Below are 11726 nucleotides of genomic sequence, written 5' to 3'. Positions count from 1 at the left end.
GTATTTATTGTACATTATTTTCATAGATTAAATAAATGTCTTTATAATACAAAAACGAGTGTTTGTGTTGGGACCCAGCCCCTGTCGCCGCATCCCCTGGGCCGGCCCTCCCTCAGGACCTGCGCGACGTTTGTCTGGCCTTGGGCCGGCTAAGTCCGGCTGGTACAAAAGTGGCCTTAGATGGCCGCCGCTTCTCCGCCCGCAGCTCTAGAAAGAGTCTGGAGTTTGCTGGAAGTTCCGTCACCTCGCCAGCCCCTAACAGACGGCCTTTGGCCCTGCGCGGGTGTTCCCGGGCCTCTGCTTAGACAGAAAGGTGGGCGGGAGGAGGGAGAGGCTGTGCTGCCAACGGAAGAAGGTGCAAGGAGAGGCGGCCTGGGGACAGGCTTTGGAGCCGTGGCGCGGGGCGCCGAGGTTCAGCTGAATTGGGAGGGACCCTAGGGTTTCCCAGGCTTCTCGCTTCAGTGCCCCAAGCGGGGTGGAGGAGCTTTTTGCCCCCCAAGGCAGGAAACCTGGGGATGCGAAGAAGCCTGGGGACATGGGCCGGGCCAAGGAGTGGAGTGGGGGTCGTGGGGTTTTCTCTGGAAGCGTGGCCTGGTGTCCGGGATGGTAACTGGCCTCCAAGAGGGCAAGAAAGGAGGCCGGGCACCAATGCTCTTTGACCCCGCAGTCACCCTAGGGCTCCTGGGGTTGGGAGAGCGGCCGAGGAACGGTGGGGCGACAAGCCCAGGGAGGCCCGGGCGGCGTTGGGAGGCGCTTGGCCTGCAGGGAGGGAAGGAGGAGCGAGGAGAGCGGGAGGGAGACAGGGAAGCAAAGAAGATGCTCAAAATGGCGCTGGGGCCGCGCGGCTGGGAGGGTGAGCGACGAGATTGTGGCGGCCATGACAGCCGCTTCTGGACGCGCGGGGCCCAGCCCGGGCATCCGTCTCCGCTCCCGCCTTCTCCTTTACGGATCTTCCCGACGACATTAAAAAAAAAAAGGAGCCAGGGAGCCTCCTTTTAGTTTTTCTTTTTGTTTAAAAAATGAGCCCAACGGATGCTGAGGCCGCGAGATGGACGGAAAGTCCGCGCGGGGTGGGAAGGGGAGGGGGCGAGCGGCGGCTCTGCAGGCCCGGGTCTGCCTCGCCGAGTCTGACTTTTGATCTTCGCTCTGGGATTTGAAGCCCTGCCAGAGCTTACTCCAAATGCAAACCTACCTGTCTTCACCAACAACTTCATTTGCCATCTCAACACTGTCTCCTATCCCCAATTGCACCCTGCCTGGCTCCTTGCAAACCTGGTAAGCGGGAAGCAAGCATCGATCTCCCCCATCTGCCTCCTGGTTTGTTCTGGGGAACGTGGAGATTTAAAGGGCCCTGGAAAGCCATCCATCCTGCTTAGGTTTATTTAATATTTCTCCGGCTCAGAAACAGACACCGCCAGGCTACCTCCCCGGCAGATGCTGCCCTTCTCTCAAAGCAGTTTATTTCCTGGGCCTCCCAGACTTTCCCCTGGACCAGCAGGACAGAAACTTGGAGTACCAGGCACCGAGAGGCAACAACTGTCAGGAAAAGCCAGGAGCCAGCATAGGTCGTAACACGTAGGACTAGACAGGCCCCAGCATATTTTTTAACTGGTCCCTCAGTGTGGAAAGTCCACACATTTTATTCAGCTGGAATTTAATCCCTTAAACTGTCTTAATATAGAATTCATCTCCTGCATTAAATAATCTTATGTCATGTTAAATTGCACTCATTTCTTTCATAAATAAATTAATATAGAACAATTAGATGTGTTATTATAATAATATTGTGTATCTTATTAGTTTATTTTCCCTCATAAAATATATAGGTAAGAAATAAATTCAATATATTAAAGTAATAATACACAGCTTATTGGCTTGTGTGTTTATTTTCCCCATAAATAAGTGAATATACAATATATGAAAACCACACTATACATCTCATTGGGCTGGGTGTTTATTTCTCCATAAAATATGCCCAGAGGCAGTGTTTAACATCTTAAAAATCACAGCACATAGCCATCTCTACACTAACAAAATGATACAGACATTTCAGCTGGGGCTTTGATTTCTATGGACAGCCAAACTGGATAATTTGGTCTAATTAAAAATGCTCTTTCACCTATAGCTGGTTGTTACAAAGATCAAGAATACCAGAAGGATCTTGCTAATTGCCTACCTTCCAACTTTCTTTGGTCAAAAGCAGAGCACCCTTCATCAATGCCAAAAATGTGGGGTCCGCTCTGCTGGAGAGAATTCACATGCTGGGATCATGGCTTGGTCTGCAATACCCAGGGGCCTCAGAGGCTCCAGTTCTTTGAGAGCCTTACTGCTCCATGGACCAGCAGCAGAGCACTACCTGTGAGCCAGTTAGAAATGCAGAATCTTAGGCTCCACTCCAAACCTACTGAATCAAAATCTCAGGTTAACAGATCTCCACGTAATTTATAGGCAACATTAAAGTTTGAGAAGTACTGCCAGATACTGCAGTACCTTGCTTCCTGCCTTCCTTTCATGCTTAAGAATTTTTGACCCACTTTACCTGGCCCCTGCCTTTCCATCCTCTCCAACCCAAACCAGTGGCCCAAAGGGCAAGAAAGCTCAGCTCCTGCCTGAGGCTGCATCAGTCCTGAGTCCTCACTGCCAAAGTACATGGGGAGCCAGGAGGGTCCAGCCAAAGGCTCACTCTACCTGTTTAGATCTAGGTATTTCGTGTATCCTGGGGGTGAGAAGCAACCAATCCAGAGAATCAGTAAGTCTAGCATTTCCCTTGGTTGATTATTAGAGAGGAGTTGGAACTCTTTTTACAGGCAACACTCAAGGCTTTCTCTCCTCTTCTTTCCCATATTCACAAAACTCCCCATCTCTGATGCCACTACAGCAGAACAAAGAGGCAATGCATTTCCAGAAGGAGGTGACTCCTGTTTTCAATCTCCCCACCCAATTTCAAATTCAAAGGAATGCCTGGCAATTTAGGATTCATCAAGAATTGGGATTCAGGATGCTTGTATCCCAAATTAGCTCCTTCTCCTTGTTTTGTCTCTGGGGTCATCCTCTTTAGACTGAGTTTTCCTGGCTGGCTATGGAGAAGGAGGGAGAAGAGGAGGGGTTCCCAGAAAAGGCAGTAGACCCCCCAGTGATGGCAGGTTAGAGGGCACCGCCAGGCAGCTGTGCTCACTCATCCCGTCCTGATTGGGGCAGGGCTCCTCTTGGGTGAGGACCAACTGTGAGTGGTCTGTAGCACAGACTGGTTCTAAATGGGCTGTGGTTGCAGTGGGAAGGTTTCAGTGGAGTCCCCAAAGCGGCAGGTCAGTCTGCCCTGCTCTTGGTGAGTCATTCTTTTAAGAAGAATGGTTCATTAATATTATGGTGAAAGCAAAGGACCATTAGATTGAGGAATTATTCGAAATCATGATAACCTTGAGTCATTAAAAAAAAATTTAACTTATGCCTGTGCGAGTCCCTTCCCCTTTCCAGACCTCAGTTTCTCCATCTGTAAAATAAATGGAAGAACTAAATGACTCTAATCTCCTCTGCAGCAATATATGCCAAAAGTATACTTGTTAGTCTTCACAAAATGTATTAAGTATTTCAGTTCGCACATTCCTCTTTGGCGGCTCGGGGTTTACCGGTTCAGATCCCGGGTGCAGACACGGCACCGCTTGGCAAGCCATGCTGTGGTAGGTGTCCCACGTATAAAGCAGAGGAAGATGGGTACGGATGTTGGCTCAGGGCCGGTCTTCCTCAGCAAAAAGAGGAGGATTGGCAGTAGTTAGCTCAGGGCTAATCTTCCTCAAAAAAAATAATATAAAATAAAAAATAAGTATTTATTACGGCTGGTGTCATGTGCTTTAAAATGGAGGCGGTGACTCGATGTTTGACAATAATCCACCTCTCCAGTATCCGGTAGAGCCATTTTAACAAATATTAATTCCTATCTTTACAACAAGAATCATGCTCCCAATCATTATTTAAATGAATGGGGCAAGAAATCTTTTCAACAAGCGTGTAATTGGATGCAGTGCTGTGTGCCAGGTGCCAGGTATTCAAAAAATATGAGTATTAAGAAGTGTCCTAGCCACGTTTTCCTCTGGCTTCATCCTCTGCCACCTTCCCCAACATTTAGTTACGTTTACTCTTGTTTGAAAAAGAGGAGGACATTTTATACAAAAAAAAAAAAAAAGAAAGAAAAGCCACCAAACTTCTTCTTTGACATGGTGTACTAGACCTTAAAAGTCTCCTTTAGTGAGGTTTTATCTGGTTGCTGGGGCATCAGCATAGGTACAAATTCTGTGTCTCTCTAAACAGCCCTGTTGAATTCTTCTGCCCACCTTTGCACTGGGTCTCTGACAAGTACTCACTCGATGGCCCCGCTGTACATCTTCCTGAAATGGGCAGTGGTCAAATACATGTCCTCAGTTTGCAGAAGGCAGCCTTTAGGGCCTACATTATCCCCTCTACCTGCTGTGGCTGGTGTGGCCCAAATCCTCCATTGACCCCTCCAGCCATCCTGCCCCTCCCGCCCCTCCCCCCATCCCTCTCTCCATGCTCAGTGCTAAGGCACATACTTAGTGCCTGAAGAAAATCGAACAAGCTGCTTCCTCCTCCTCCGAGAGAGTCAACAGTGAAATAGCCCTCTTAACACCTTCTCTAACTCGAACCATCACAGCAAAATCATTCAGATACAAATTCAGCTTGATCAGTAGTTTGATGAGGTTTCCAAAGTGAGTATTTTGGCCAAAAGTACCACACTTGGATAAACCCAATTAAGTAGAAAATTATTTCAATTCTTTATGTCACTCTGATCTTTCCTTTTAGGAAGATCCCAACTCTCTGACTTACTTTTCACTACAGATGAAAATGTACATCCTGTTGATCTATCTGGATCATAGAAGTCAGGTCCCCCCTCCCCAGGGAAGGACACTTTCTAAGATAAACCCCTCGAGGAAGGAGAGACAACAGCCTCCTGGAAAATTTTTCCCAAATATTTGGAAGGTCAGGAAGTTCTTGCTAATATCCAGCTTCAAACCTTTCTGCTGCAATTTTCACTTGGATTCTTTATAGATGCATAATATTAGGCTTTAGTTTTCAAAAAACTCTTCAGCTTAGAAGAAAATCCTTTGCCTAAACAGAGCTAAACTTCTCAATGCTCAATGAAATTTGCATATGATAAAGTACATGTCGTATAATACATGGAGATATGTTACATGAAAATATAGTACATATGCTATTTTCCTATGACATATTTCTATATTTTAATATGCTAGTTATTTAAAAAAACAGAAGACTGACATACTATTTCAGAATGTGCATGTAAATGTTAATATCGTACATTTATAGAGTTCTCTACGGTTTGTATTTTCTTGTTTGCTCTAATCCTACTAACAACACAATGAAATAAGTAGTATTAAACCCATTCTTCTTCTCTGAGCCTGTGACTCAGAGAAGCCAGGAAACTTGTCCAGGGTCAGAATGCTAGGAAATGGCCCAAGCAAGGACTTGCACTCAAGTATTCTGGCCCCAAAACCTAGTAGTCTTCTTATTATAATACGCACCTCCCACAGTCTACAGCTCTCAACCAGATTCATCACAGTTTAATTAGCTGGCATTACAAGAAATACCCCTGAATTCAGATTCTGTCCTCCCTGCAAACAGCAACAAGAAACCATATCTTATAGAGAAAAAAATATGACTCTTTTAATTCTTTAAAAAAAATTTTTTTTTGAGGAAGACTGGCGCTGAGCTAACTGCTGCCAATCTTCTTCTTTTTGCTGAGGAAGACAGGCCCTGAGCTAACATCCGTGCCCATCTTCCTATACTTTATATATGGGAGGCCTACCAGAGCATGGTGAGCCAAGTGGTGCCATGTCCGCACCCGGGATCTGAACCGGCGAACCCCGGGCTGCTGAAGGGGAATGTGCAGGCTTAACCGCTACATCACCCACCGAGCCAGCCCCTATGGTTTTAATTCTTAAGTTCTAGTCTTTGATCTTGCGTTTGGCCTCCAAGATCTGGGTTGGGGAGAGCAGGCAGAGAGACACTTAAGGGACTAATAAAAGAACTGCTCAGATTGTTCCTGCCAAGCCCCAGCCAAAGGAGCTTCCTCTACAGAAAAGGCCAGAATCAGGTGTCAACTTCTAACGCTAGGCCATTCTGATTAGAATGGCTGCCCTGCCTGCATTCTCAGTGTGATAAGGACCAGCACCTCTCAGAGATAATTCAGTTCTAAACACGCCCATGTTCCCCTTGCTCTCCTATATGTCTAAGCAGATTGTATAAGAGAGGGAATCAATTTTACTTCACTTTGGTGTTGGGTCCACCCAGACCTTCTCTGATGAATTTAATTTGGTCAACAAGAGTGTCCTGTCACCCATAGGTTACTCCAGATGTGGATTTCTTCTCTTGGTTGGTTTGTTTTGTTCTGCACTCAGCTGTGGGCCTGGCAAGCAACCAGGTTCCACAGACTTGCTCCTCAGGCCAGGGGCCAGTGAAACTTCTTTTAAGGAGGAAGAGATTTGGGAACCTAGGAAGCCGAGTTGCTTTTTCTCCCCGTCCTTTCAGTCAGAGCTGGGAGTGCCAGCAGGAGTTTTGGAAAGTTTTAATCTTTCTGCTACACAAGGGAAGGTAGCAAGACTCATGGATAAGCTGGAGAGCATAGAGAATTTGGGGAGCTGAGGCCACAGCAACTACTGGAACTGACAGGATAACTTGAGGCCTTTTTGCTCCATCCCTTATCTTCTTGTCATTAATAAGAGGTGATGGGTGACTTCAGTTGTTACTAGGGGGACTGCATTTCCCCAACTCCCAGACCCATTTCTGCTTTTATTAAACTGATTTGGAACTTGCTTCCTCCTTTACGCCTCCAATTGTTCCCTTAATCAGGAAGGCAAGGGGTGAGGTGAGTAGGTTCTCCCTGGGTTGAAGGAAAGGTGGAAAGTGAAGAAGTCTCGAGTCTCTCAGAAACAGGCAGCCAGGTCAGATATAGGCCCAGCTCAGATGTGAGGAAGAGAAACCCCAGTTCCCTATACCCTTCTTCTCCAAGGGCCTCAGTGGAGAACATCTTGAAGGGAGAGGGACAAGTTGGAAACATGTACAAACCCAAACAGGGGTAACAGAAAGAAATATGCTTGCTCTCACCTCAACACCCCTTTTCTCCTCAATCCCTGTGCAGGCCGCCCCACCCCCATCTCAGTTCTCCTTCCCTTTGTCTGCCCTCATCCCTTTGGCAGTGAACATTCTCTCACCCTCCCCCATTGTATCTCTCCTAAAGAAGTTACCAGCTGGTCCCCCTCCCCCCAGCGTGTCCTGGTCTGAAGCAAGGTCTGAAGCAGAGCACTCCTGAGGAGGGAAGGGGGCAGGGATCCTGTGAAATGCTTGAGTTCTTTCATAGTTGGGGGCTAATGGAGGCTCCCAGTTATTAAGAGAAGAGAAAGGCAGTGTGATTCTGGTGGTAAAGATAGACAGCAGGAGAGGTGACTATAAAGGAAAGGCACAACGAGGGGGAATGGGAAACAGAAAGACAGAGAGACACAGAGACTAAGAGAGACAACTTCGGAGTTCCTGGCAGATGGATGAGTACTCATCCTGCCCTTTTTGGGGTAGGGAGACCTGAGAAGTTTCGAGGGTTCTCTCTGGACCTGTCCCACCTGCTGCCCCTTCCTCTCCGGAGCTGAATTGTTTAGAGATCCCTCGCTGAACTCTTGCCCTCCTGGACTTGCCCTAGCCCCGGCTGCAGGCCCTTGGCCAGGCAGACACCCTGACAGGTTACAAATGAGTGTGGGTGTTGGATTGCGCTGAGCTCTTGTCCCGGAGTCTGGAGGAGGAGAGTCAATGGGCTCTACCTAAGAGCTTCTCTTCCAGTCCCATCCCTGTCTGAAGAGAGTAAAGGAGGCACTTCCTGTTCCCCTCCCCTCCTCCAACCTTAACCCAACAGACACAGCACAGAAAAGGGTGAGACTCCTCTCCTGAGCCTCAAGACCTCCATGCTGATTCTCCCATTCTTTGAACAAACTCCCTTGATCTATTCTAGAAAATTCATTCAAAATTTGAGTAATCTCTAAAATGTAATTTGTATTGAATTTATGAATTTGAGGCTTGGGATTTTTTTTAGGGGGGGATGGAGAAAAGAAATGGAGGGTGGTGAAAGAGAGAGGGGAGGAGGGAACTAGAAGAATGCAGGATCTATGCTAGTTTAAAATCCTTCAGAAAGAGAATACAAATCCTCTCTTCTTCACCTGTAAACATCACCTAGCTCTGTGCTCATTGTGGCTCTCTGGAGAGATACAGGGAGTTATTTGAGACTGAGTGAGTGAGCCAGCTACAGCTATGGATGGCTAGAGAGAGGATAAATACATCTGGATAGATGAGTTGATGGATAGGCAGGGAACGAATATAAATATGGAGAGAGATGGACGAACAGAGAGATGGATTGAGACAGAGAATATAAAGAGAGGCCGAGGGAGGGAGATGGATGTGTGAATGAGAAGAGAGCATTTATGCGGAGAGACAGAGAAAGAAATGGGGCGTTTCTCATCCTCCTCTCCACATTTCTGTCGTCCTGTCTTGCTCCCTGAAATGCCAGTTTCCCGTCCCTCACTTACTGAATTTTTCCTCTGGATTCTAGACCCTGCCTCACACCCTTAGGTGTTTTTGCACCCTCTTCCTTCACAGTCACCCATTTGGCCCAAGATAACATACCTCACCTGGCTGTCCCAGCCCATCACCCGAAGACAAATTGAGAGAAAGAAACTCAGAGTGGGCGTTCTGGGCAAAGTAAGGAGGATGGATTCCTCACCTCCTGGTCTACAGACTTGAGGGAAGGGCTCCTTGGGGGTGGGGGGAGAATGAAGGGCAGCTGGGTTGTCCAAATCTAATAACCCAGGAGCCTGTTGAGGCCTTGGAGGTTGGGAGGGGGGAAAGTCTTGAATATTCCTCTAACTTTCCCCCCCTCTCCCTCTGGTTCCTTCTTTCCAAAAGTCTTTGAAGAAAGATGTTTTTGACGCTTCCATGTCGCCCTCAGATGGATGGGCTGCGGGTGATTGAAGTGTCTTTGTCATGCTAATGCTTGGGGGGTGATGGATGGGCGCTGGGGCTGCCAAACTCTGGCCCGAAGCGCCCATTGGCCTGGGAGAGATCACATGTGCCCCTCCACCCCCACTCCCTACCCCCTTCCTGGGGAGCCCTGGCCCAGGCAAGCTGGGCCAGGCCATGGATGCAAGCTTCAGCGCTGTGACATACTGCCGAAAGGTTGTAGGGCAAGAGGGTGTCTCCCCCAAACGGGCCGACCCTCCTGAGGCCTCCACGCATGGACTATAATAGGATGAACTCCTTCTTAGAGTACCCACTCTGTAACCGGGGACCCAGCGCCTACAGCGCCCACAGCGCCCCTACCTCCTTCCCCCCCAGCTCGGCTCCTGCTGTTGACAGCTACGCAGGCGAGACTCGCTATGGCGGGGGGCTGCCCAGCCCTGCGCTCCAGCAGACCTCAGGCTATCCTGCCCAGCAGCCGCCCTCGGCTCTGGGGGTGCCGTTCCCCAGCTCCGCACCCTCGGGGTACGTGCCGGCCGCCTGCAGCCCTAGCTATGGGCCTTCCCAGTACTACCCTCTGGGCCAACCGGAAGGAGATGGAGGCTATTACCATCCTTCGAACTACGGGGCCCAGCTAGGGGGCTCGTCCGATGGCTACGGAACCAGCAGAGCCGGCCCGGGACCGTACCCCCAGCCGCAGCCCCCTTACGCGAACGAGCAGACAGCGAGTTTTGCACCGGCCTATGCTGATCCCTTCTCCGAGGACAAGGAATCGCCCTGCCGGTCAGAACCCAGCACCCCCACGGCCCGGACCTTCGACTGGATGAAAGTTAAGAGGAACCCACCCAAGACAGGTAGGGCTCAGGCGTGGCCACCCCTCTCAGGGGCCCAAAGCGGCTCCTGCACTGAGCTGGTCTGGGCCTGGGCTGGGTTCTCTCGGAGCCGCCCTGGTAGACGCTGGTAAGAGCGCTCCGCCCGTATCAGGTCAGGTGGGGTCTCCCTATCCAGTGAGTGCCCAGTGACCCTCAAGAGTAAGTCTCCACACACCCCAACTTCCCGATCTGTGTGCCCAGCACAGGCCCAGGACCTGGTGTGCGTCGGGGGGCTGTAGGAGGGGAGCGTGGGGGAGGTCGCTCTAGATTTGGAGATCACCTTGGGGGGTGCCTGGTGATCCGTGGGAACTTTGAGAGCTGAAGTTGGACAGAAAAGTGAATGGGGGTGCAGAGCTGGCCGGGGAGGAGGAGGGGGGAGGAGAAAGAGGTGAGAGAACTGACGTGGCCCTTCTCGCGCCCCGCCCCTAGCGAAGGTGTCGGAGCTGGGTCTGGGCGCGCCTGGCGGCCTCCGCACCAACTTCACCACGCGGCAGCTGACCGAGCTGGAGAAGGAGTTCCATTTCAACAAATACCTGAGCCGGGCCCGGAGGGTGGAGATCGCCGCCACCCTGGAGCTCAACGAGACGCAGGTCAAGATTTGGTTCCAGAACCGGCGAATGAAGCAGAAGAAGCGCGAGCGGGAGGGAGGCCGGGTGCCCCCAGCCCCTCCAGGCTGTCCCAAGGAACCGGCTGGAGACGCCTCCGACCAGTCGGCATGCACCTCCCCAGAAGCCTCGCCCAGCTCCGTCAACTCCTGAACTAAACCTCCCAACCCAGGGGGGCTGTCCCGCACCGGAGCGCCCTGGTCCAGCCCTTAACCGGAGCCTCCGTTTCCTGCTCGGGCGGTCCTCAGCAAGGCTGGGGATGCCAGTTTAGGGCTGCCTTTGGGGGGAACGGGGAAACACTTTTCTCCGGTCTAGGCGGGCTGCTGATGGCTGGGGATCCTACAGCACCAGAGGCATGGGAGACACTGAAACTGTCATGTGGAGAGAAGGGTTTCCTTCTGCCTCTGGTCTGGGGATCAGCACGTGGGTGGGGTGAGAGCAAGCAACATTCTCCTGGATTCTCCTTTCCCTTCCAACATGGGTTTGTTCAGTTCAGTGCCTTTGAGCTGTGAGGACTCTCCTCATGCACTCCTATCCTAACTCCCCCTTCCAGGCCCGGAACAGAGAGAAGGCCTGGAAGCTTCCTGTGTGGGAAGTGTTTGGGTGCAGGCCTAATACCAATGCTTAATCTCTCCAGTCACCACAGACCTTACAATAGCACCAGCTGCCTTGTCACAGACCAAAACCCTCCCCAACCCAACCTTTGAACCCCCTCCCTGCACATTTGTATTGCACTAAGGCAGCCTCCAGAGGTTGTTTTCTGAGACCTGCCTCCTCCCACCAGCGACCTCATCTCCAAGCCACCAAAGTGTTTTGGAACTTAGTACTCCGGAGACTTCTGGAATGTTGTGTGAGGCCTGCCCCTAGCAAGCCTCTACCAGGAAGGCGCAGGCACGCCCCCACTAGTTCCTCCCCTATTTATTGCCTCCTGCAGAGCCCAGGACCCTCCTCCCCATCTCCACCCCTAGCCCTGGGGCAGCCCAGGGAGGCTCAGGTGCAGAGAGAGCTCCTGGCAGCAGCAAGCATTTCTCTGGACCTTGGAGACAGTGGAGGCACCTCCTGAGTTTCTGGAAACCTGAGCCCCAAGCAAGCCGGGTTCTCTCTGTACCTCCAACTACCTCATTTCAATAAAGTCTGTGTTTCCCCCTCTTCCTGCCTGCTTCTGCTCCTCCACCTGGTGACGGTGCTGGAGGAGGCTTCACACTCCAGGAGCCTTGGGGAGAGG

At 50.7% G+C, this 11726-nt stretch overlaps 1 protein-coding gene across 1 annotated transcript; it reads left to right on the top strand.

Moving 5' to 3' along the window:
• The first annotated feature begins 9301 nt into the window (after positions 1–9301).
• On the top strand, positions 9302–10654 carry HOXB1 (homeobox B1). Its single transcript, XM_001499152.3, has 2 exons — positions 9302–9878; positions 10326–10654. Exons 1-2 carry the CDS (start codon positions 9302–9304, stop codon positions 10652–10654), a joined length of 906 nt encoding a protein of 301 aa, XP_001499202.1.
• Positions 10655–11726: the final 1072 nt, after the last annotated feature.

The sequence above is a fragment of the Equus caballus genome, chromosome 11 (assembly GCF_041296265.1).
Source record: "Equus caballus isolate H_3958 breed thoroughbred chromosome 11, TB-T2T, whole genome shotgun sequence".
NCBI classification, from domain to species: domain Eukaryota; kingdom Metazoa; phylum Chordata; class Mammalia; order Perissodactyla; family Equidae; genus Equus; species Equus caballus.
This window is presented reverse-complemented; position numbering and strand designations above follow the sequence as displayed.